We start from the raw sequence: 27,015 nt of genomic DNA, 5'->3' as shown, positions 1-27,015 counted from the left end.
TGTTTTTGTCTCTTATGGAGGGTAGTACTCATAGGCATGGGACAGGAGTTTTAAGTAGTCCTGTCAGTCTCTCAGTGAGGGCTTAGATGAAAGTTAGAGTCCGGAGATGCAGGGAGTTTCTTTCTGTGAAATCATCCCGACTCATATTAACAGCTCCTCAAGCAATCAGCGTTGTCGAACTTCGCTTCGCTAACTGCTTTCTTCTCTCAAGTTCATGGCGGAGGCGATGCTACTATCAGTCATACTTGTAGGGCTGTGTTCCTGTTCCACGGCGTAGATTCCGGTAACATCGTTTCATTTTACTTTATTTGCAATGTATTGTAATGTGAATGTTTCCCGAGAGGCTACCACCTTGCGGGTCTAACTTATACATAAGGGTCTCAGTGAGTCTCTCTTAGTATCTTGGAATCGAGGGTTAATATCTCCTGAGGGGGTTATTGAACAGGGGGGTATATAATCATGTTTGTTATGTGATTCAACCTGCTTATGTGCAATGTTTACTGGGCTCGTGGTTGTAACTTGAGGCCTTTTGGAAGTGACGCTGCCTTTTGGTTGGGCGCGCTGGTTTTGGACTGTACGGTTCACCTTGTGTTCGGGCGTGGCGACATTACGTTTTTCCATTTCCGCATTCCCGACCGCGTGGCGAATAAAAGATTTGTAGTCCGCAGGGGTCTGGTTATAGGAGGTGGTGAGTGCCCCATCCATTGGGGGTGTCAGGTGCCGTTTTTACTACTTTAGTCCATATTTAAATATCCTCTATCCAGTTATGGAGGATTCTGATGCTGAGACTATTTTGATTTAAGATTCAGATTCTGTGTCCGGTGATGAATCCGGAGTGGCCTGTCAACCACTTTTGTTCCGTATGCCATTTCAGAGTGCCTGGTTCCTTGGGCTCGGGAATCAAGGTACTGCTGAGCCATCCGCCTCTGGGGGTCCTGTCCTCCGAGAGGCGAGTTCCCTACCAAATCATACTTCTGCATATGCGGGTAACCCAGTTTATGGCTCCTCCATGCGGGGTGGCGTGTTTCCCCCGGAGGTTGCAGCACGTTTTCGCTTCCACATAATGTTTGAGATTGTTCGTCTGCGGAGTCCAGACTTTAATTTGAGAATGTGCTCGTGCCCTATTGTCCCGGGCCTTTCAACTTGGGGAGGGCCTCCACAGTTCCCCGCAGGGGTATATGTCCCTGAGTGTTGTGCCTTCCATTACAGGATTGCGTGCCTTCGCATGTTGCTCAGACATGTTTTTCAGTTATTGAATGACCCTATCGTACCAGATACAGGGATTTTCAGTCTGATTTGAATGGTGCACCTCATTAGACATGTGGGGATGAAGTAAGCTCCTGATTGTCATTTGTTTGAGATCTTTTCCAGTTTTGTGAGCTAGGGCTCCGTTTTGCTGGACCTGCGGGTAGGACTGTGTCTTTTTGGGTGTTAACCTCCGGGTTGCCTTATATTTTATTTATATCCGATGGGATGTCTTTTATTTGTTTTTGTTTCCTTCGGGAATCTTCTGGGATTGATACTCTTTATTACTTCTTCGGAAGTTGTTGGACATGTTAGTCCTCTGTTACAAATGTCTGTTTTCTGTTTTTCCCCCTACGAGGTAGAATGTACGCAGCTTGCCGGTTGGAACCCTAGGTGCAGGCTGGTCCTGCCGGGCTCGTTTGGTCTTGCGGCTGTTCAGACACGTGGCGCTGTTCTGCTCGGCTGGTTTGGTAGAAGCGCAGAGTGCTCAGGTTATCATTGTTTGTTTTCATGTTAAGCTAAGCATTCAAGAGGACCTGTGGGTCCGTGAGGTGGGAAGGATTGTTTTCAGTCCTTATAGCCTTCAATCATAAGTGACCGGGCAGGGGAGTTTTTCCGCTGTGTCACTCTATCTGACAACTTAGAGTTTCCTCCCCCATGGGGTGGAGGGTGGGAGGGCTTAATGCCCCTTACCGCTATTGAGCGGTTTGGCCTTCATTTCTAGGCATCTGGATTTGTCCTTTTGAGCTTGATCCAACAGCTTGTAAGGGATAGCTGTCTAGCATGCAGAAGGTTTGCAGTTTGAAACCTGTTGCAGCTCTTAACACCTTGCAGGTGTACGCGTAAGCTGTTTCTAGTGTATCTAGATGCAGCTCTTACTCTTGACTGAGTTATACGAGGCCTTTTGGGTCTTCTTCCATTGCCTCCGGGTCAGTGGATCTCCTTTTAGGGATCTGTGTTTCCGGGTGATGGTTGTTCCCTGTGGGGATTTTCATTTAGCTCGGGGTTCTCTGGAGTTGGGTAGGCTTTGTGCCTTCTCTTCCTTGTGTCCTCTGCTTGTGCAGAGGTGTTAGGGAGACTAGTCCTGTTAGTAGGATTTTTTGACCTCGAGGTATCCCTTGGTCGTCCTGAGGCTCTGAGAAGTATCTTCATAGCACTTCTAGCCTTGCTCCTTGGAGGGTTTTGACTTTAGCTAGGGGTGGTCCCTTCCTTTGGTCGGGGTTTTTGAGTTCTCTCGCTTTCTGGATTTTCTGGAAATGCATCCATACCCTTGTGTTTGGTTTTTTGGCTAGTTGGGGTGTTTAGTTCTAGGGTAAGGTTTGCCTGGATTATTGGGTACCCGGACCTGTTTTTCTCCCTGAGACTTCCGGTTGCTGAAGCTTTGCTTGGCCTTTCTACTGACCCAGTCTGGGTGGTTTTGGAATCTTGGATCTCAGGGCTGGTCAGGGGGTTCCACGATAGTGGAAACTGGGGCTATGTCCTTGATCCATCTACCTAACCTGGTGATGGTTGGCCATTATTTTGGAGTATTTTTTACTCTGCCACAGAGTTACCCTTGTCCTCTGGTGGTTAGCCATGTGGCTTGAGCCTTAAGAGTGGTTGGTTCATACCCAGCTGCTGGCGTTGGATGTCCAATTTCTGGTGCGCCTTAGGGTTGCATTCCCCTGGTTAGCTTGCAAGTGTTCCCGTGGATTCCCTGCTCTGCAGGCAAATGGGTTGGCTGTGCCTCTGCTTGGCAAGCTACTCGTAGGGTGGTCCATTTCTAGGACATCCGTGTTGGGAATTTCTCTTCCCATTAGCCGGTGCCTTCAGGCCTTGAGGACAGTTGTTGCTCTTCCGGCATCATCCCTTTTCTTTAGGGGATATTCTCCTCCCTATGGAGATAGAGTCCTTGCTTAGGGCTTCCCATGGATGGGAGGCAGAAAGGTGGGATTGGTTCCCCGGGGGTCTTGTTGGCTCCAAGCAGATTTGTTGGGCCTTTATTTTGATAGATCCTTTGGTCTATGGCCTTGTTGTCTGTTTTCAGAGTTGGGTTGTACTTGTACTCTGTGGGGATGGCTGTGCTATCCTTACGCTCGTTTCTGTACCTGTTTCGGGATTCTTTGTTCCCCTGTTTTGGATTCCTGAGGCTGGGTTGGTCCAGCTGGCTGTGGGTCTGCAGGTCAGGATGGCCGAGCGGTCTATGGAGCTGTGTTCGGTCACAGTCTCCTCTGGATGTGTGAGCTTTGTTGAGCCTATCCTTTTAGCTTAGTCTGCTAGGGTATAGATTTTCCTTCAACTGGCTCCATTGATTTCAGAAGAGAGTTTACTCTTCCTTCGGGTTCTGAGGGTATACTCTCCTTCTCGGGGGGGCCTCGATTGAGGTTTGTGTTCCCCTTTTTAGGGTCCTGTGTGCTGGTCTGGTGACTTAGGTTGCCTGGAGCGTGCCCTCTGTCTGGGGGTTGCTTTTGCGGTCTGTTTCTTACTTGACTGCTTCTTCTTCCTCGCAAGTATCCTCTCTGTCGTCCTGTTATGGACTCTGTGTTTTCAAACTTGGGTTCTCCTGGGTGCATTACACACTTTTTCATGGTTGAATGCCTTACTATTTTGCCATTCTTGACACTGGGAGGACTTTGCCTTTTCAGTTGCAATCCGTACTTGCAGGATGTTGAGACGTCTGTTCTGTCTCTGTGCCCGGTCTTATTCCGGGTTTCGCTTGGTATAGGCGTGGCCTCCTTTCCTTGTTTGGGCCCCTTTGGGCCTCTGTGAGCTGAACTCACTCGTGGAGTTGTTCTTTTTTGTATTAGAGGACCTTTCGGTTTCCTTGGTTCTCCCTTGCTTTGTTCCCTTGGGGGTTTCGGCTGGTGTCTCCTTCATTTGTGGAGATTGGAGGACTGTTTGTGGGGCGACGGTGTCTCCTGGAGGACTGTTGGCTCAGTCGAGTCCGTTTGCGATCTCTAGTTTGACTTCTGTACTAACTGAGAGTCGGTGTCATTGGGGCTTTTTCCTTTTCAAATTTTCTCGGCTTTAGACGAAGCTGTGTTTTTTCTCGGTTAGAGGTTCAGGCTTGGTGCCCTCAGTATGGGCCTCCTATGTACCTTCCCGTCTTGGCATTTAGTGTCCTCAATAGCTTGGGTATTGTTTTCCCAAAAGTAATGAATGCAGCAGTGGACTCTTTCCATTTAAGAAGAAAACCATAACTTATGCTTACCTGATAATTTCCTTTTCTTCTGATGGAAAGAGTCCACTGCTCCCCACCCATAATTTTATGTGGGGCGCCCTTATATTCTTCTGGCACCTTTCACCCTGATATTTCTTCTACTGTTCCTTATTCCTCGGCAGAATGACTGGTGGATGAGGGGAGTGGGAGGAGTATTTAAGCCTTTGGCTGGGTTGTCTTTGCTTCCTCCTGGTGGCCAGGTTCTTATTTCCCAAAAGTAATGAATGCAGCTGTGGACTCTTTCCATCAGAAGAAAAGGAAATTATCAGGTAAGCATAATTTATGTTTTTTTAATTATAGCTGTAGTGCTTTATTGTTCAGTAATTTCTTAAAAAGGATATAAAGCAGCAATAATAATAAAACTCTGTAATGTGACACATAGTTGACTTCATAGTTTCAAAACACTGAACATGGCTCGGTAGCCAATCATGAACAAATTATATGTATAGCAAATTATCAATTGCTTGTGTCCTGGTCCAACATACAGTTCTTTTCAGCATATAGTGCAATAAGAAAAGGTTATAACACAATAGAGCTCTTTCTTATTGCAGTTTTATGTCCATTTTATGAGATCCTCTTGGTGAAGTTGGACACCTTGAGAACAAAAGAAAATCAAAACAAAAATACACAATCTCTAATTTAAAACAAAATATATATTTCAAGAATCTGTTCCTACTCTTAGATGGTGTGGTCAACAGTGGTCGATCACTTCTTCAGGCTCTATCATTATCTAAATCAGTATCTCTTCTTCACCCTCGTAGTAAGTACCAGTGTTGTGCAATGGAGAAGATTGGGTGCTTGGGTCTCTGCAAACATTGGGAGGAATTTATCAAGGCATAGTAATGTCAGTAATTTATAAGTATTGAAAGCAACTCAAATTGATTATTTTACAAAGTGGGTCTTCATTATTAACAACAACTTTTTTTTTTATATATTGTTACTTTTTCCATCCATTACGTAAATTGATGAATGAAAATTAAACTCTAATTTATACCCACACTTTTTTTTATTTTATAATTGTATTCTCAAGTCATAAAAATGGAAATACTAATAAAATAATTGTGAAATTACCCGTGATTAATTCCCCCAATGTTTCTTTGGAAATGGTGGCAGTTTTTTTTTTAATTTTAATAAAATCTTTTAAAATCTCTTTAATGTGTATGCTTAACAAACAGATGCTGACATTGTTATTTATAAGGTTCACGGCTTTACGCCTACACATTGAAGGGTTTGTATTACTCGATATATGATATGCATTTTTGAGCCATAGAATGTTAAAAAAAACCTGCCTGGCATACATCTACCAAGTTGTTTAAACGATGTATACATATATTTAAAATGTATATGTGTTCCCTCATGTTCTATCTTGACTGAACATGAATGAACCCATGACTTATGTCATATTAAGCTCCGCCTTTTTCTGGAGTTGGAATTTCAAAAGACTTGGCTCTTCCTTGCATAGTGTCACCTTTCTCTTATTGCACTTCAACTTTTTACATTTTCTTACTACATTCTCTTGCTCCTGTGCTAGTTTAATGGAAAGACAAATTCATGTCATCTGAAGATTCTCTTTCCTGGTAACTTTTAATTTAAATTACAAATTCAGTCTCTGTACTTCATCAAAAAAAATTTTTTAGTTTAACTTCAAAGGACAAGAACAAAATCTCTATTTGGCTCAACCTTTCATGTTTGCTATAATAAAATATGCTTTTTTTCCTCCACAATACTTTCTTGACCCTGCCTCCCTATCTCTTTCCTCCAATTGTCTCTTAATTGTTTGAGATAAAAGTCTGTAAGTATATCCTTTGCTTTCTTCTCTCTAACTCTTTTGTACAATCTGGTTTCCGGACTCTAGTTTCTAAAGAAACTACCATAACTAGCACAGCTAAATCTAAAATACATTTCTCATTCATTCAACTTTCTAGACTTCTCAGCTGCCTTTGATACTTTTGATCACCCTTTTGTTATAGAAATACTTCCATCTGTTGGCTTCATTATATTAGCTTTTTTAAAATGATTTTTTATTTTAGATAATTTTCAAACGTATACAAACATAAATAATATTACAAGTACCAAGAGCAGTCTATAGAGATTATCTGAATTTTAAATAGCAGTAGTTGGAGATTTTCCTGCCTTACACAAAGACTACCTCTGAAACCTAAATCTATGTTGGGTTCAGCTTAGGATAATGGATGTAAAAACGAATTCTTGATTAAAGCAACATCTGATTAATTTCCCAACGGATGTTCCCCATAGTAAGGCAAGCATAGTATTAATTGTAATAGCCCACTCTGCTATTCTTATAATACTTTCTGGTACTCCTCTCATACTAAAGTGCAAGACACATAATGGTAACATTAAAAAGCTGACATAAATAAAAATTTAATATAACCTAACATATAGTAAATCAACAAAAAATAAATGTTTATTTATACAAGGCTTTGTATTATCTTCTTGATAGCGTGATTTTTTTAATGATAATATCCTTTATGGTTCTTCCTTTCTGGTACTATCCCACCTCTAATTGTTTTGTTAATGTGTGAGGAAAGTTTATTAAGCTGCATTCTCATCTTTTACAAGCCTGCAACCACAAAAACGGGATAATATTGAGAAATTAAAGGATTGCTTTGAATCCACCAATTGGAGTATTTTTGGTAATAGCAATGATAATTTTGCTGATACAGTCACCTCTTATTTTGTAAAGGAGTATATATTCAAACAAAGTCTTCACTTAAATTAAAGCTTATAGGAATGGCGATGAAGAAGTATAAATATTCATTCAAAAAAGCAGTTAAAGGGATAGGTAAGTCAAAATTAAACTTTCATGATTCAGATAGACCATGTAACGATACTTTTAAATTCACTTCTATTTTCAAATGTCCTATGTTCTCTTGGTATCCTTGTTAAAAAGAATATGCACATATACTACACCAGTGGAAGCTAGCTGCTGATTGGTGCCTGCACACATTTGCTTCTTATGATTGGCTAACTAGATGTGTTCTTTGGTGCCTGCACACATTTGCTTCTTATGATTGGCTAACTAGATGTGTTCATCTAGCTGCCAATAGTGCAATGCTGTTCCTTCAGCAAATGATAACAAGAGAATGAAGCAAATTTGATATTAGACGTAAATTGGAAAGCTGTTTAAAATTGTATGTTCTATCCAAATCGTGAAAAAAAAATGTTGGTTTCCTGCCCCTTTAAGGCTGCTAAAACCAATTTAAAGGTAAACATGAACAATTTTTTTGCTGCAAGTGACAGTACTACGGTCTGTAAAGGTCTCCAATATATTACAAACTATAAAGCAAAATCCTCAGCTATTATAACGGATGCTTTATTACTTAACCAATTAAACAACTTCTACTCTACATTTGACAAGCACAAAACTTCTGTAATTATCTCTGATTAAAAATCTGAAGAGTTAATATTTTCCTGCCACCGAACAAAACTCTATTTTTAAAAGACAGAAGCCTAAGAAAGCACCAGGCCCTTAGAATATTTCTCCTCCTACATTGGAACATTGTGCTGAACAACTATTTTTGCTGATCTTTTCAACCAGTCCTTAATACAATGTGTCGTACCAGCCTGTTTTAATTCTTTAATTATTATTCTGGTTCTGAAGAAAAAAGAGATTTTGAGCATGAATGATTACAGGGCTGTTGCTCTTCCATCTGTTATTATGAAATGCTTTGAAAGAATTGTGCTGTTCCTTCTAAAAGCCTTGACTGACGTCCTTGAAGATCCCCTACAGTTCACAAACCGGTCTAATAGATTTGTAGAGGATGCAATTAATCTATTTTTATATTATATCATTTGGATAATCTTCGAACCTGTGTCCAAGTGTTATTTGTGGATTTCAGTTCTGCTTTTAATTCTATTGTTCCTGATTTACTTTTTGTTAAAGTGATGGTAAACAAAGTGTTTTTACTCTGAAAGTCAATGCAAAAAATATAGTATTATTATTTTTTTCATTTCATACCTTCTATGTCTATATATCAATCTTCATATTAGGTATTCCCTTGCGCCTTCATCTGGCCCCGCTCCCTAGAGTATTTAGTCGTACTAGTTCCTTGGTACAACGATTCAACGTGATTTGAAATGGGACGTTAAATATTTTTACTATAATTAAAAAGTCTCATCAATGGTTTTACTTCTTAAGGCAACTGAAAAAATGTGGCCTATTTTGAAAACTGTTAACTTGTTTTTATTCAGCCATCATCGAATCAGTTTTATCATCTTCTATTTTAACCTGGTATAGCTCTGCTATATTAATGGAGAAACTACATCGAATTGTGAGATCTGCATAAAAAATTTGGGTGTCAACTCATTTCTTTTACTTTTCAAGTATGAATAATAGTCTGTGACATTTTATCTGATTCATCTCACCCTGGCCATTGCTTTTTTTTTATATCTTTTTACTGTACGCCAAGGTTGAGAGTTTTACAAATCATTTTCTGAAGTTTTTCTTCTCCATGCTATTAAAATGGCAAGCAATAATACTTCTCTTATTTCACTTTTTGGTGTGATAAATTGCACTTTAGTCACTCTTTGTGAAGATTTTTATGCTGCTGATTTGTATTTTTTGTATTTTTTCATTGTCATTGCCTTTTGCACCTTGAAGAATTCCTTGTATAATTTTTTTTATATACATACTTAGCAAATAAATTATTCTATTTTATTCTATATCCTCCTTGCCACCTCAGAAGTGGTGAAATCAATCATTGTGACAGTCGCTTGTTTGGGGTGATTGACATGCCCTGCTCTTGCACATTTGGTTGCATGAGAACAGTGGACATCATTGCACAAGAGAGCTCTTGTGCAATGCTAAATTTTTGCCTTGCGATACTGCATCGCAAGTGGCGACTGCAGACGAACAGGCTCTCTACTTGAAAACTTGTTTGCCTACAATCTTGATACATTTTACTTTGTCTTTCTTTTCATGTGCGTTAGTGCATGATATGATATTGAGTTACGTTTAATGAATGTAACGTATCTGGCAATATATAGTGCGTGTAAATAAGGCAGTGTTTTGAAGCGGTGTTGACATGTGATGGTAAACGATTCATTAGGCAAGTGTTTTACTTACTGCTGTATTATTGTTTATTGATGATATGAAATGTTGGTAGAAGTGTTTTCAGTGCTGTTTTATATTATTTAGTAGAGTAAAGCTCTGCATTTAGCTCAGTGTTGCACCTTGATCTGACTTAATGTCACCACTGATTTAATTTAAGGTACATCATATGTATGTAAGTATTATAATAATATGCGTTAGTGGGATAATGGTAGATTTCCCGATTAAGAATTAGCCATCAAAATGTCTGCCCTCATTAAGTCTGTGGACATTTTAGAATCATCTAACTATAAGGCTTTGGTGAGTCTGTTGTGTTTGATCGTCATTAGTTTATTGCCTATTCAGATGTGTTTTTAGGCAATAACTTTTGAAAAACACTGTTTTGAGTTTATCATGTGTTTATTGATCCTTAATGGCTACATCCGGGTTAAACGTTATCATTATTTGTGGTGTTACTACAGAAGAACAACAGAAATATAATTTTAACAAATCAATCACTCCTAGTGTGACAACTCATGATGTTCTATCTTGGATTAGATTTGCTCATATTTTAGTTTTAAATGTAAACAGCCTTGTCCAATGGGATAAGCCAAGACTTTTGAAGTTCTATCTCTTCAAGTAGGCCAAACATAATATCCCATCACTCATGGATTCCTTCTTATGCTGTCATTTTTTAAATGAAGAAATAAATGTATTAGTAAGTACCGGCTTGTTCTTTCTGATAGCTGTGTGAGTACAATTGTTTTTTTTTCTATTTTATTAAAATGTATACACACAATTTCTGATAATATAAAGGAGCATAAAAAGGGATTTAGGAAAAAAATAGTAATACAAAATGTTTTATTGTTTTGAATTTGATTGCTTACTTGTGTTAAATTCTTACATTTCTCCATTTTGAAGTGATTTTAGCCAATTCAGATTTGATCTGTGAGTATTTCATGTAACTGGAGGACAGTAGAAAGGCAATAGTGCCTTTGTCAATTTAAAACAGAACAACGCCAGAGTGATCTCAAACACAGTGGCATTAATCAGCACATTTAAATCTATGCACTGCACACATGCTACTAACCTGTGTGATTGAAATATTTGCTCTACAAATCACTATTTAAAGTTAAAAACGTACCTAAATTCAGTGATAGTGCATGTCCACGTCTGGAAATAAAAAAGGTGGACAATGATGATGAACTGCACTTGTGCAGGTTGTCCAGTTTTTTTTCTCTTTCAGATGCAGTAGTGTACTTCTATTTATATACTATCACTTTAACTCATACAAGTTTAGTATCTTAAATCATTCTTATATTTGATAAACCATTTTGTGCTCCTTTAAATTATGGCATTATAATAAATGAATAATAAATAATATCATGTTTGAATGCCGGAGTTATTGATGGAAATGCATTTCTGGGCCTTTCAGCATTCTACTACTCCCTGAGGTTTCTATCTCTGATGTGTGATGATGTTATACAATTCACTAATATTTTAAACCTCTTTTTTATAGATATTTTTGATTACAAACGTTTGATGAATTATGGTGACGGTTGTGTGTTTATGTAGAAGGATATGACCCGACTCTAGTATTTAATTTATATTCTTATTTATTTTTATAGAACAAAGAGCTTACAGTCTTCCGGAGCAGTCAAGAGAAAAAAGGTATTGTAAATCATGATTCTAGATTTTTTTTCATTATGAGAATGCTTGGTTATATTTTTTTGTGAATATATAATAATTGGTCATCTATGAACAACAGTACTGAAGACAGAACCTTTTTTGGGAAGCTGTCACTGGTGTTCATGTGAAATAAAGTTTGAGTAGGAATCATCATTTTGGTTTAATTAGAATTAAATATACATCAGCATCCTGATTAGTTGGGTCCCTAAAAATAGAATACCATAATATCATCCCCTTGACTGGCTTGTTAAATTTGCTAGGTTTCTTTGTTTAGTGAAATTCTGTCTACTCTTGCATCCAAGTGCTTGGCGCTTAATTATTTAAATAACAGAGACTCAGAACTCAGAGTTCAATAGGTGGTGTTATTTTTATTTTGCTTGGTCAATAGTTATAAATCTTACGGTTAAATAAATAAACCTGTTGCTTTTTTTTTTTGGACCCACAAAACTATTGTTACCTGGGGGCATAAAAGCAACATATTCTGAGATGCCATCTTTTAAAACTAAAGTTCCAAGTTGCTGGATGTTAAAATGGGTGGAAGAGTATCTTTTTTTTTTTTTTTTTTTTAATAGAAGGTTTGTTGCATGGCAAACATACATAGGTCTTAAAATGACAACATATTAGTATTAAAAGACAATTGTGAGACAAAATGTTATATGAACATTAAACAGTCTTAATACAAGGATCTTAATAAAAAAAGAAGAGATAAAGACTAAGAGCATACATAAATTAGCTGCCCAATGTACTATATACCTTAGGAGTGATACAAGAGGCCATTTTTGGACCTCACCTATGAAAGTTCAGAAGTTAGAGGTATTACCAGCTAAAAAGATCACTTTTGGATCTTAATGACAAACCTTTCTTTATCTTTATATTAAGAGCTATAAAACATGCTTGAGTAAATACTTTTTAACGTATAGCTATGAACAAACAAATAACAACTTCCTTAAAACAAATAAGGTATTTAGAGTATAACAAATATACATAATGCAATGTAATATATATTATGATATGCACCTCCTTTAATGATAACTAGAATCTGAAATGAAATATTGAAACTAGCATCTCAATAGAGACGACCAAGAGCAGTGTTAAGAATGTATGTTTAGGTGCAAGGCAATGGTGATCAGTCCTGCTGATCTAGATGGGCCTGCAGATTTATTTCTTTGATATTATGTAGGAGTGGAAACTTAGGAAGTAGTTGAAAATATTAGCTAAGTTGCGGTATAGACAAGACAAACCGCCTATTGAGTCCCTCTAAAATAAAGGGTACATTATTATGGGGGGGGGGCGGAGGTGGTAATATAAATATATTAAATGGACCGTAGCAAGAATGTTCTATGTATTGGCCTCTATATATTCATGGGTTGCCATAACATCACTGATCTAGAACTAGGGTATTGCGCATGCAAACACTTGGTTTAACTTGTCACATTAAAGAACATTTGTTGATAACCAATGTTAATAAAGATACAGCTCTGCCCATAGTAATGCTGAGAAAAACAAGTAGTACAGTTAAGGGTGATCTGTAGTATAAGTATACATATCAGGATGAGGTGGGATAAAGGGAGCTGCTTATAGAGGAGGGTTGTAGCTAGACTTTGATGGGATACATCAGATTTATGTTTGTAAGATCGTATAAATACGGGAACAGTTATAAATATAATATTGGTAGTATGCCTAAAGCTTTACCATAGAATAAAATTAAAACATTTCTTGTACAAGCTGATTTGCATTTCGGTGTAAAGCTATATTTGGAAAATTTCCACTGAGCCATACTTTTGTAAAATATAGGCGTCACGCCGCCCTGGCCGCAGGCAATAGTGGGCCATGTCTAATAGTTATACCAAGGCTCCAGGGATATATATGAAGGTCAATACTTATCTTTTAAACTAAGAGATAAATAGGGGGATAATATTTTAACTTAACTTTAGTTAATGTGATAGCGTCATATATGCAACATAGCGAGTACAGATAACAGTAAAGGGCATGTAAATATGAGGCATTCATTTTTTTATTTTCTTTTAAATGCTATATGTCAACTTAACTGTTAAGTGTAATGTAAAATATTCTGCCTCTTAATGTAGTCTGGTAAGTGATTAAATCTTTTACTGTCAGGCATAAGTGCCTACCTGAAAATAGAAAGAACACCAAAATATAAGGTATAGCTATTAATTAGGCATTAAAATGAAAATAGGGAGAATGGTTGATCCACAAACTCATAAGTTATAAATGCTCTGCCGTCCAGACACGGGCCCTATATCCAAACAGCAGGCAAAACCATTATATGTGTGGGTGTGTAATTCCACTTAAACTCCCTGAACTACTTAAATAATACTATTAATGCCAATTAAGCTAGAAAGATGTTCCAAGCCAAAAGATTTAAGCTAAAAGGTGATCTAACCTAAAAGATTGACGCTAAAAGAGTTACTGATTTCCCCAGACCATGGATTTTTGCTAAAGAAGAACAAATCTATAATTATCTATATAAATGCTAACAAGAGGTGACAAGAGACATATGCACAGAACATATAACTCAGAGAAAAGGAAACATGTATAGAATCTGACATTCAAAAATAAAAGAGTATTAATGTGGATAACATTTGAAAATTATTGAACATCAGCAAAGTACCATATACTCAACAACCTATGGACCTCCTGTAATGAAAATAAATTGACCTGTACAAGCTTCTTCAAGTCTATAAAATAAGACTGTCATTCCACAATTTTAAGTCAATTTAACATCAACTGTTGCATATAATGTGATAAGCATGTTAAGGGCTAGGGGAAGATATGTACACTTAAAAATCTCCATGCATATATGATGATTGAATAGACTTTTATCTTGATGTGCCTTAAACATAAAAATAGCATCTAACCGATATAGTAGGCAGGTGATATATATAATTATAGGCTAGTCAAGCATGCATCAGGTTAATGACCATCATAAAGATTTGCGTGTATATTATAGCATAAAAGCTTGATTTTGACCAGCAGAAAGTCCGCCATAGACATACAGGCCATATTTAAAGAGTTAAGTACAAAGATGGTATCAGGGCATAGCGCTGATTATTGAGCTTCATCTCACGCCGTTTAACCCACTCCTGTCACAGGATCTGAGTGGAAGAGTCCTTGTTTGGCAAGCGTTATTACACAACTGGCAAGCATTGTAATGAAATTGCCAAGAGTCTCGGGTATGTCTGTGAAAATAGGAGGATGCGCCCGAAGTCTCCAAGAGTCAAGCAGTCCTGCATAACTAATGTCCCAGTGACTAGACATCTGCTCCGCTTTGTGCAGTGCCAACTCCTTCGATCTGTCCACTAAGGTCTCAACTATATACCTCGGCCTCTCCATTTCCATTTCCTGTGCAGGATCCATCGCAATGTGTTCATCAATTTGCACCTCACCTTCATCGAAACCCGGCCTTCCAGCCTCCCCTATAGGAGAAGGGGTCCCGCTCCATGCAAAGTTGTCATGCTGCGCCAGTCTATCTGGGAGCAGATCATCCAGTACCTTCTGAGACATCGCTGGGGGGCCTGTATCAGGTAAGGCTAAAGCCGCTTGCAAAGACTCTGCAAAAGAAAACTGGTACTCCTGCAGCAGCTCCCTAATGTCGTCCAGTAGGTGAGTAACGGGTGCCGTAATGATCCTGGGTGCCATAACGCAGCAGCGCTTCGCAGTTAATAGTACATACAAGAGGTGGCACTGGGGCTCTGTTTTCTATGGAAAGAGGCGTTATAGCATCTCCGTTGTTAATAACTGAGGTCAGAGGCTCTCTTTACTTCCACCTCCGTTATGGATATGGTAGGTCCTTAATGTTAGACAGTTTCTGTTAAGGCCTTACTTCTCTCATAGTTAAAAGATGGCTGCTATCTAAAAGGCCTCAACTCACATCGGCACCATGGCAGGCTGAAATTCTGTAGTCTTCGATAACCCCTTAGCTGCAAAATTCGCATTTGAGGTTTATGAACTATTAGGTACCTGGTGGTTGTTAAATTGACTGAACGGCCAAAAATAGAATTATTAACAATACATAGCCAGAGCTATAACATCTTGCGGCTGTTCAGACTCAGAGCTAGCTCCGCCCCCCACGGAAGAGTATCTTTAACACCATAAAAAATGTTTGTGCAGTTGTAAAAGGAAAAGTAAAGTACAAGATGTCAATGGGAGGTATTTTTTTTATTAAAGGAGCATATTTATTTGTATGGTTGAATAGTGGATAGATTCCTAGGTATATCTTAAGGCCAATATGAGATAAAGGTGTTGAGAAATATATTATAACCCATTTACTTTCTATAGCTTGTTGAGATCTGGACCTCTCTAGCAGGCCAGCTCTATCAGTGTACCCCACAATTAGTTAATATTTAAAGTTCAGCTCTTTCTCCCATCAGAACATCTATTTTAAAGGGGGAGAAAAGCAAAAAAAAAACAAAAAACTTTTTTATTAAATTCCAGATTGCAGGGAAAATGATTACCAATAGCAAAGAGTTCTTTTCTTTCACAGGATGTAAAAAGTAAACGACAATGTACGCTCCAATAAATATGCTGCCATCCTAGAAACTTTTACAATTGCTGGAAAAATTACTTGGGGCCGATTTACCAACCTTCAGGTTCGCCGAAATCAGGAATTAAGATGAAGCGATCTTAAGACCGCTGCTCCTTAACTCGTCCGCCTGCTCTGAGGCTGCAGACATCAATCCGCCCGATCGTGTATGATCGGGTTGATTGACACCCCCTGCTAGTGGCCGAATGGCCGTGAATCTGCAGGGGGCGGCATTGCACAAGCAGTTCATCAGAACTGCTTGTGCAATGTTAAATACCGACAGCGGATGCTGTTGGGATTCAGCGATGTCTGGCGGAAATGATCCGCTACAGCGGATCATGTCCGCAAGACATTAAGTCGTCCCCCAAGCCTTAAAAAAACAAACAAAAAAACCCCAAAACATTCCATCCTGTTTTTCTAGCCATTTATATTCTCTCTTGGAAGCTTGTTGAGGGTTTCTCAGGATACATGGATTTCAGATTTATCACACCCTTTGGTAAACAATATTTTTATCTAAGGGAACTTAATAGATTTGATTTGCAGTAGTTTCCTGTGTTCCGCTTAAGGGAACAGTCTGAAAATGGTGGCTCTTCATTCTTTTTTCTACTTTGGAGTCAATTCCATTTATTAATTTCTCTTGTAAGGTGTATCCAGTCCACGGATCATCCATTACTTGTGGGATATTCTCCTTCCCAACAGGAAGTTGCAAGAGGACACCCACAGCAGAGCTGTTATATAGCTCCTCCCCTAACTGCCATATCCAGTCATTCTCTTGCAACTCTCAACAAAGCTGGAGGTAGTAAGAGGAGAGTGGTGAAATATAGTTAGTTTTTTTCTTCAATCAAAAGTTTGTTATTTGAAATAGTACCGGAGTTGTACTATTTTCTCTCAGGCAGTATTTAGAAGAAGAATCTGCCTGCGTTTTCTATGATCTTAGCAGCTTGTAACTAAGATCCACTGCTGTTCTCACATATGTCTGAGGAGTGAGGTAACTTCAGAGGGAGAATGGCGTGCAGGTTATCCTGCTATAAGGTATGTGCAGTTTTAAGTTTTTCTAGGGACTAGAAAATGCTGCTGATACCGGATTAATGTAAGTTAAGCCTAATTACAGTGATTTAATAGCGACTAGTATCAGGCTTACTATCAGAGATATATACTCTTATAAAATCGCAATATAAAACGTTTGCTGGCATGTTTAATCGTTTTTATATATGCTTTGGTGATAAAACTTATTGGGGCCTAGTTTTTTCCACATGGCTGGCTTGATTTTTGCCTAGAAACAGTTTCCTGAGGCTTTCCACTGTTGTAATATGAGTGGGAGGGGCCTATTTTAGCGCTTTTTTGCGCAGTTAAAATTGTAGACAGAGACATTCAGCTTCCCTCAGCAGTCCCCTGCATGATATAGGACATCTCTGAAGGGCTCTAAAGGCTTCAAAAGTCGTTTATTGAGGAAGGTAGGGCCACAGTTGAGCTGTGGCAGTTGCTGTGACTGTTTAAAAAACGTTTAATTCGTTTTTTTGATCCGTTTTTTGCATTAAGGGGTTAATCGTCCATTTGCAAGTGGGTGCAATGCTCTGCTAACCTATTACATACACTGTAAAAATTTCGTTTGATTTACTGCCTTTTTTCACTGTTTTTCAAATTTTGACAAAATTTGTTTCTCTTAAAGGCACAGTACCGTTTTTTTATGTAGGCTTGTTAACTTGATTTAAAGTGTTTTCCAAGCTTGCTAGTCTCATTGCTAGTCTGTATAAACATGTCTGACATAGAGGAAACTCCTTGTTCATTATGTTTAAAAGCCATGGTGGAACCCCATATGAGAATGTGTACTAAATGTATTGATTTCACTTTAAACAATAAAGATCAGCTTTTGTCTTTAAAAAATTTATCACCAGAGGATTCTGTCGTGGGGGAAGTTATGCCGACTAACTCTCCCCACGTGTCAGACCCTTTGACTCCCGCTCAAGGGACTCACGCTCAAATGGCGCCAAGTACATCAAGGGCGCCCATAGCGATTACTTTACAAGACATGGCGGCAGTCATGGATAATACACTGTCAGCGGTATTAGCCAGGCTGCCTGAATTTAGAGGAAAGCGTGATAGCTCTGGTGTTAGGAAACGTGATACAGAGCATACAGACGCTTTAAGGCCCATGTCTGATACTGCCTCACAATATGCAGAAGCTGAGGAAGAGCTTCAGTCTGTGGGTGATATTTCTGACTCAGGGAAACCTGATTCTGATATTTCTACTTTTAAATTTAAGCTTGAGAACCTCCGTGTACTGCTTAGGGAGGTTTTAGCTGCTCTGAATGACTGTGACACAATTGCAGTGCCAGAGAAATTGTGTAGACTGGATAAATACTTTGCAGTGCCGGTGTGTACTGAGGTTTTTCCAATACCTAAAAGGTTTACAGAAATTATTAATAAAGAGTGGGATAGACCCGGTGTGCCGTTTCCCCCCCCCCCCTCCTATTTTTAGAAAAATGTTTCCCATAGACGCCACCACACGGGACTTATGGCAGACGGTCCCTAAGGTGGAGGGAGCAGTTTCTACTTTAGCAAAGCGTACTACTATCCCTGTCGAGGACAGTTGTGCTTTTTCAGATCCTATGGATAAAAATTAGAGGGTTACCTTAAGAAAATGTTTATTCAACAAGGTTTTATCCTGCAGCCCCTTGCATGCATTGCTCCTGTCACTGCTGCTGCGGCGTTCTGGTTTGAGTCTCTGGAAGAGGCTTTACAAGCACCGACTCCATTGGATGATATACTTAACAAGCTTAGAGCACTTAAGCTAGCTAATTCTTTTGTTTCTGATGCCATTGTTCATATGACTAAACTAACGGCTAAGAATTCTGGATTTGCCATCCAGGCGCGCAGGGCGCTATGGCTTAAATCTTGGTCAGCTGACGTGACTTCAAAGTCTAAATTACTTAACATTCCCTTCAAGGGTCAGACCCTATTCGGGCCTGGTTTGAAGGAAATTATTGCTGACATTACTGGAGGTAAAGGTCATGCCCTTCCTCAGGACAGGTCCAAATCAATGGCCAAACAGTCTAATTTTCGTGCCTTTCGAAACTTCAAGGCAAGTGCAGCATCAACTTCCTCTGCGACAAAACAAGAGGGAACTTTTGCTCAGTCCAAGACGGCCTGGAAACCTAACCAGTCCTGGAACAAAGGCAAGCAGGTCAAAAAACCTGCTGCTGCCTCTAAGACAGCATGAAGGAACGGCCCCCTATCCGGTGACGGATCTAGTAGGGGGCAGACTTTCTCTCTTTGCCCAGGCGTGGGCAAGAGATGTTCAGGATCCCTGGGCGTTGGAGATTATATCTCAGGGGTATCTTCTGGACTTCAAGGCTTCTCCTCCACTAGGGAGATTTCACCTTTCACGATTATCTGTGAACCAGATAAAGAAAGAGGCATTCTTACACTGTGTGCAAGACCTTCTAGTTATGGGAGTGATCCATCCAGTTCCAAAGGAGGAACAGGGACAGGGATTTTACTCAAATCTGTTTGTGGTTCCCAAAAAAGAGGGAACCTTCAGACCAATCTTGGATCTAAAGATCTTAAACAAATTCCTCAGAGTTCCATCATTCAAAATGGAAACTATTCGGACCATCCTACCTATGATCCAGGAGGGTCAATATATGACTACCGTGGATTTAAAGGATGCTTATCTTCTCATTCCGATACACAAAGATCATCATCGGTTCCTAAGGTTTGCCTTTCTGGACAGGTATTACCAGTTTGTGGCTCTTCCCTTCGGGTTGGCTACAGCCCCAAGAATTTTTACAAAGGTTCTGGGGTCGCTTCTGGCAGTCCGAAAGCCGCGGGGCATAGCAGTGGCCCCTTATCTAGACGACATCCTGATACAGGCGTCAAACTTCCAAATTGCCAAGTCCCATACGGACATAGTTCTGGCATTTCTGAGGTCGCATGGGTGGAAAGTGAACGAGGAAAAGAGTTCTCTGTCCCCACTCACAAGAGTCTCCTTCCTAGGGACTCTGATAGACTCTGTAGAAATGAAAATTTACCTGACAGAGTCCAGGTTATCAAAACTTCTAAGTTCTTGCCGTGTTCTCCATTCTATTCCGCGCCCTTCGGTGGCTCAGTGCATGGAGGTAATCGGCTTAATGGTAGCGGCAATGGACATAGTACCATTTGCTCGCCTACATCTCAGACCGCTGCAACTATGCATGCTCAGTCAGTGGAATGGGGATTACACAGATTTGTCCCCTTACTAAATCTGGATCAAGAGACCAGAGATTCTCTTCTCTGGTGGCTATCTCGGGTCCATCTGTCCAAAGGTATGACCTTTCGCAGGCCAAATTGGACAATTGTAACGACAGATGCCAGCCTTCTAGGTTGGGGTGCAGTCTGGAATTCCCTGAAGGCTCAGGGATTGTGGACTCAGGAGGAGAAACTCCTCCCAATAAATATTCTGGAATTGAGGGCAATATACAATGCTCTTCAAGCCTGGCCTCAGTTGACATCCCTGAGGTTCATCAGATTTCAGTCGGACAACATCACGACTGTGGCTTACATCAACCATCAAGGGGGAACAAAGAGTTCCCTAGCGATGTTAGAAGTCTCCAAAATAATTCACTGGGCAGAGAGACACTCTTGCCACCTATCAGCGATCCATATCCCAGGTGTAGAGAACTGGGAGGCGGATTTTCTAAGTCGTCAGACTTTTCATCCGGGGGAGTGGGAACTCCATCCGGAGGTGTTTGCTCAATTGATTCATCGTTGGGGCAAACCAGAACTGGATCTCATGGCGTCTCGCCAGAACGCCAAGCTTCCTTATTACGGATCCAGGTCCAGGGACCCGGAAGCGACGCTGATAGATGCTCTAGCAGCGCCTTGGTCTTTCAACCTGGCTTACGTGTTTCCACCGTTTCCTCTGCTCCCCCGACTGATTGCCAAAATCAAGCAGGAGAGAGCATCGGTGATCTTGATAGCGCCTGCGTGGCCACGCAGGACCTGGTATGCAGACCTAGTGGACATGTCATCCTTTCCACCTTGGACTCTGCCTTTGAGACGAGACCTTCTACTACAAGGTCCTTTCAATCATCCAAATCTAATTTCTCTGAGGCTGACTGCCTGGAGATTGAACGCTTGATTTTATCAAAGCGTGGCTTCTCCGAGTCAGTTATTGATACCTTAATACAGGCACGAAAGCCTGTCACCAGGAAAATCTACCATAAGATATGGCGTAAATATCTTTATTGGTGTGAATCCAAAAGTTACTCATGGAGTAAGGTGAGGATTCCCAGGATATTATCTTTTCTCCAAGAGGGTTTGGAAAAAGGATTATCAGCTAGTTCTTTGAAAGGACAGATTTCTGCACTGTCTATTCTTTTGCACAAGTGTCTGGCGGATGTTCCAGACGTTCAGGCATTTTGTCAGGCGTTGATTAGAATCAAGCCTGTGTTTAAACCTGTTGCTCCCCCATGGAGCTTAAATTTGGTTCTTAAAGTTCTTCAGGGGGTTCCGTTTGAACCTCTTCATTCCATAGATATCAAACTTTTATCTTGGAAAGTTCTGTTTTTGATGGCTATTTCCTCGGCTCATAGAGTTTCCGAGTTATCTGCTTTACAATGTGACTCTCCTTATCTGATCTTCCATACAGATAAGGTAGTTCTGCGTACAAAACCTGGGTTTTTGCCTAAGGTGGTATCTACTAAAAATATCAATCAAGAGATTGTTGTTCCATCATTGTGTCCTAATCCTTCTTCAAAGAAGGAACGTCTTTTACATAATGGACGTGGTTCGTGCTTTAAAGTTTTACTTAAAAGCTACTAAAGAATTTCGTCAAACATCTGCTCTGTTTGTGATTTACTCTGGACAGAGGAGAGGTCAAAAGGCTTCGGCAACCTCTTTCTTTTTGGCTAAGAAGCATAATCCGCTTAGCCTATGAGACTGCTGGACAGCAGCCTCCTGAAAGGATTACAGCTCATTCTACTAGAGCTGTGGCTTCCACTTGGGCCTTTAAAAATGAGGCTTCTGTTGAACAGATTTGCAAGGCGGCGACTTGGTCTTCGCTTCATACTTTTTCAAAATTCTACAAATTTGATACTTTTGCTTCTTCAGAGGCTATTTTTAGGAGAAAGGTTTTACAGGCAGTGGTGCCTCCCGTTTAAGTACCTGCCTTGTCCCTCCCTTCATCCGTGTACTTTCGCTTTGGTATTGGTATCCCACAAGTAATGGATGATCCGTGGACTGGATACACCTTACAAGAGAAAACACAATTTATGCTTACCTGATAAATTTATTTCTCTTGTGGTGTATCCAGTCCACGGCCCGCCCTGTCATTTTAAGGCAGGTTAAATTTTAGATTAAACTACAGTCACAACTACACCCTATGGTTTCTCCTTTCTTGGCTTGTTTCTGTCGAATGACTGGATATGGCAGTTAGGGGAGGAGCTATATAACAGCTCTGCTGTGGGTGTCCTCTTGCAACTTCCTGTTGGGAAGGAGAATATCCCACAAGTAATGGATGATCCGTGGACTGGATACACCACAAGAGAAATAAATTTATCAGGTAAGCATAAATTGTGTTTTTCCCTTTTGCCCTGATCTCCACAGATGGCAAGCCTTCAATTAGGATTAAAGGAACAGTCTACACCTTAGACATCTTAAAGTCTTACCTTAGATTAAGCTGCAAATAGCCTCCTGCTCCTTGTCTATATCATGCAGCAGGAATGGTAAAATAATTATTTTAAAATTAATATTGTTTCTGGCCACTTTGAAATGGCTGCCAAGCTCAGCCCACTAATGACATCACAATATGGGCTGCATTTGGGCACTCTGCTGACTAGCATTGACAGTCTGTTGAATCCAACTAGTGAGCCTTTTGTGATTGGACCCCATATGCAGCCCAGATTGTGGTGGAAGTCAATAAAGAATTGATAAAGTTGTTAGCACTCATAGCCAGCTCTTTATGAGTAGGTGGTCAGCCTCCCAAGGTAAGCATCTGTAGAAAATAAAAAATACAAAAGCGCCAGATGGCATAGTACAGTCTCAACTCTGGGAATTAAAGAATAAGTAAGTAACTTACAAGTGGCTGGAACTTTGTAGTTGCCCAGCTAATTAGCTCCGGTGGGGGTAAAGTCATTCAAGGGGAATAGGATGAGTCTTCCCAATCATGCACTTTTCTAGTTGTCAAATCACCACTATAGAAGACAACAGCCTGCTACTGCATACTTTGTTTTCTCATGTGTTTATACGAAGACTCATCCTATTCCCCTTGAATAAATTTACACCCACTGGAGGCAGTTAGCTGGGCAACTACAAAGTTCAAGCACGCCTGACTTGCACCATACAGGTGCCACCCACTTGTGAGTTGAACTTACTTATTCTTTAATTCCCAGAGTTGAGACTGTACTACCCCATCTCTCGCCTCTGTGTTTTTTATCTTCTACAGCCATTACAAGTGTCTGGTTATTGCTACCGCAAGCTTGTGGTACCAATTAGTGCTTATAAAATTAACCAGAAATTAGATCTCTGGTTAATTTTATAAATGTCCTTCAATTGCCCCCAAATTTTTTAATGGTGTGCCTTTATAAAAAAAAGAAATGTAGCATCTTTCATTTTTATTAAATAACTGCACTATGCGTTTTTTTTGGGCTAAAGTGTGCGGGTGTGGGGTGTTTGAAGAAAAAAAAAAAACCGGCACTTAAAAGTGCCTTTTCATTGTGCTCAGTAGGAACTGTGTGTTCCTTGTAAAAATATATGTATATGCATATAAACATATATATATATATTTATGTGTTAATATGTGCATATACAAATATTAACACATAAATATGTGTGTGTGTATGTATATATATATATATATATATATATATTTATATTTATATTTGCTGCTCATCATTACCCCCTTTGCTGCACTAATTCTCATGCCGTGTCTTGACGGCATGAGAAGAGGCTCCCATTGGAGCCTATGGAAGTGCGCTCTTGTGAGCGCAATTTCTTCGGTGCAATGCGAACGTGAGGTCGCGTTCGCATCGCGCCTCACTTGTAATACCAGCACACAAATCTTTCTAGGTTGAATTGACAATGCACTTTCTGTGTTTATTTATTAGACTGATCCTCAAGAAGACTCACAAAACACTTCTTATAAGAGAGCTGCTCCATATTAGAGGGATAGTGAACACGAACAGACTAATTTCCTCATAACTTCAAATTTGTCTACTTAATAATTGACTATATGCTTTTTTGTGTGCTGAAAGAAACCAGAAGAATATAGATAGTCATAGATTTTTTTTTGTCCTTTTATATGCATTGTTTTTTGATGAAAGGGTGGTTATTATGTGTCCATGGTATAATACATCTTTCTATGGTGTATGTAATAGTTTGTGTCATATATTCGAACTTAAGGAGTGATTATATTATTTTATGATAGTCATATTTAGTTTAACTTTAACTAAGTGAGTGTCTCAAGGAAATGTTTGACTAGTGGCATTTGTTCTTGACTGTCCGGCTACTCATGTCCACCGGCCGTCACATAAACATTGCTCGCAGCACTCATTATTCATAAGTGATCCATCAAAAGTGGTAACAGCTAGTTAGTTATCAGTTAGGGTAAGGCCTAATGCAGCTTTATCCTATGGCAGCCATGGCAACAATTTGTTTGTAGACAGGAGTATTGTCTTGGTGGAACAACACTTTCTGATTCAAATTTTCACGTCTCTTCTCTGTAATTGCTTTAATTTTTTCAATCAAGTTGGCATAGCAATTGTTACGGTCTCTTAATGCTGCAGGAAATCGATCATAAAAAATTATCTCTGCATCCTAGATTACACAGCATTTGCTTGGATGCTAAGTTTTTGAGGGGAGGAGAACCATGGTGCTTCTACTGCTTGAATTGTGCTTTTGTCTCAGGATCTAAGTGGTATATCCAAACATTCCATAGAAATCATCCTGATTCCTTTGGACTCTTGTGAACTCATAGTCTGCTCTCACCTACGGTCTGCAGTCAACATTCTGGGAACCCATCATGCTGACTTTTTTTTCATGTCCAAAACATCAACTAAGTTTTACTGTACTGTGCCATTTGACACCTCTGTTTACTCCATTATTTTGAATTTTCTAAATTTTTGTTTACCCAACACCATGTTATGAATTTTCTGCACAGCTGGCAACTGTTGTTGGATGAGGACCGGGGGCATCTTCACATGACTTTTGCCAGTTTAATCTTTTGTTGCCTTTTTTAACTGTGGGTTCACTTTGGTAAATGTTTCTACAAATTTTCAACAGCTTACACAAAACAAATAAGAGAAAATTAAAATTGGACACTCTTAGATGGTAATCATCTGTATTGTAATCTCAAAACATTATGGAACAATATACTTTCACCGCAGTAAGGTAAACCCAGCGACCTATTCTTGTACCACTACCTACAGAAGATCTGTTGTTTGCCTTACTCTAAGGGGAAAAAATGGCTGATTTATGGATGACTGATTCAAAATTAGTTCCGAATGTGTTACTGAAAAACAATTGTTTAAATCACTGTGTATGTTACTGCTGCCAGCCAAGTGTAGCTAAAACCAAGACAAAAATAAACAACAGAAAACAATCAGTATTTATTCTTACTGGAAGTCAGTGGTGAGGATTTTTTTTTACTGTTCAGTGTGTGTTACTGGCAGCGAAGTACGTAAACTCATTGCTCGTTTGTGAGACAAAAATGACATGTCTAGAGCATATGTGGCGCGGGGCATCAATCATACTAATGTGCTGAAGCTTTTAGTTGTTTTACAACCTTGTAGCGCCCCTCAGGCTAGAATTATATAATATATGTAGATTATTTTTCCTGACGTTCAACCGGCATTTTTACTTATATAAATATGTCCGTATAGATTACTGGAAATTTTAAGCTTGGAATGTAAAGAATACACAAAGTGACTGAGTAGCTGTGATTGAATACATATTTAACTTTTCAATACAAATGAAAAGGACTTTAATTAACTGATGTTTTATGCCTGTCGTAATGTAAATATTGCAAGTGCAGTATATAACAATTTCACAGTGTGCATTAATTTGCAAATATAGTGATGTCACAGAAAGGATCTTACATACAAGCTGGTTCCTTGTTTACTTTCATGATTCAGATATATCTACAACTTAAACCAACTTCTCAATTTAATTATATTATCTAATTTGCTTCATTCTCTTGGTATTCTTTGTTGAAGGAGCAGCAATGCACTACTGGGAGCTAGCTGAGTGCATTTGATGAGCCAATAACATGAGACATATATGTGCAGCGACCAATTAGCAGCTACTGAGCCCACCTAGTTATCCTTTTTTGATGAAGGATACCAAGAGAAGAAAACAAATTAGATAAAATAAGTAAATAGAAAAGCTGTTAAAAATCACATGCTGTATGTGAACCATGAAAGAAAAAAAAAGAGTTTCATGTCCCTTTAAATGGAAGATTATTTTATGAAGATGTTGCCCAGCATGTTTGAGACTGAGATGATCCAGGGCCATATGCATATTTGCCAAAATATGAAAAAATAAATAAATCCAGGGACACTTTGGAGTTTAGTCACGCCCATTATGGATTGCATAGTCACGCCCACTTCAACCCCCCTTTAAAACAAGCATGTAAAATACTAGTATTTTTAAATTCACTCTTATTATTAAATTCACTTTTATTATAATATTTGCTTTGTTTTCTTGGGTATCTTTGTTGAAAATAATATGTGCATATCTTCAGCAGCAGCAATGCACTGCTGGTAGCTAGCAGTTTATTCGTAGCTACACGCATTTGTCTTTTGTCATTGGCTCACCAGATGTGTTCAGGTAGCTCTGAGTAGTGCACTGCTTCTCTGGAGATTACTTTAACTATGTGTTTAATCCATTTGCATAGTTTAATCACATATTTATATGCAAACAACAATCCAATAAAAAATATTCTAACATAATAGAGTATTTTCTTTTTGCACTGTTACAGCCCTTTAATGCTGGTTAAATCATCAAGCTCCTCATCTCCTCCCTTACTCTCAAGTACATAACTGGCATAGGAAGAATAACTTTATAGTCCCAAACCAAGCAAGCAAGGGTTAAATTATTAAACCTCCAGTATCTGTATAGCAGGACACTACAAAGAACCCTAGTTTATATAGATGTTACACAGCCTGAAATTAGACAGTGATCCCTCAATATGTTTAACCTGCTGACTGCTGTGTTGGGGCTGCTGGAATGATAAACAGAATATGTTGATATAGTGAGGATTTGTTTGTTGTGTTTTACTTGTGTTAAAACATTGTTGAAAGTTTCACAAGCAGG

The 27,015-nt window shown here is 39.3% G+C and overlaps 1 protein-coding gene across 4 annotated transcripts in view; it reads left to right on the top strand.

The window, feature by feature from the left end:
- The window catches only part of ARHGEF28 (Rho guanine nucleotide exchange factor 28), an 813,355-nt gene that overhangs the window by 529,034 nt on the left and 257,306 nt on the right, over positions 1–27,015 (top strand). For 2 of the 4 annotated variants that reach the window (XM_053701419.1, XM_053701421.1), the window contains 2 exons: positions 5,127–5,204; positions 11,123–11,165. In XM_053701419.1, coding sequence (XP_053557394.1) covers positions 5,127–5,204; positions 11,123–11,165 — 121 coding nt within the window. The remainder of the gene's footprint in view (positions 1–5,126; positions 5,205–11,122; positions 11,166–27,015) is intronic. The other 2 variants (XM_053701420.1, XM_053701422.1) reach the window with 1 other exon arrangement.

Source organism: Bombina bombina, chromosome 2 (genome assembly GCF_027579735.1).
Source record: "Bombina bombina isolate aBomBom1 chromosome 2, aBomBom1.pri, whole genome shotgun sequence".
NCBI lineage: Eukaryota > Metazoa > Chordata > Amphibia > Anura > Bombinatoridae > Bombina > Bombina bombina.
Note: the sequence above shows the minus strand (reverse complement) of the source record. Positions and strands in the feature narration are given on the sequence as shown.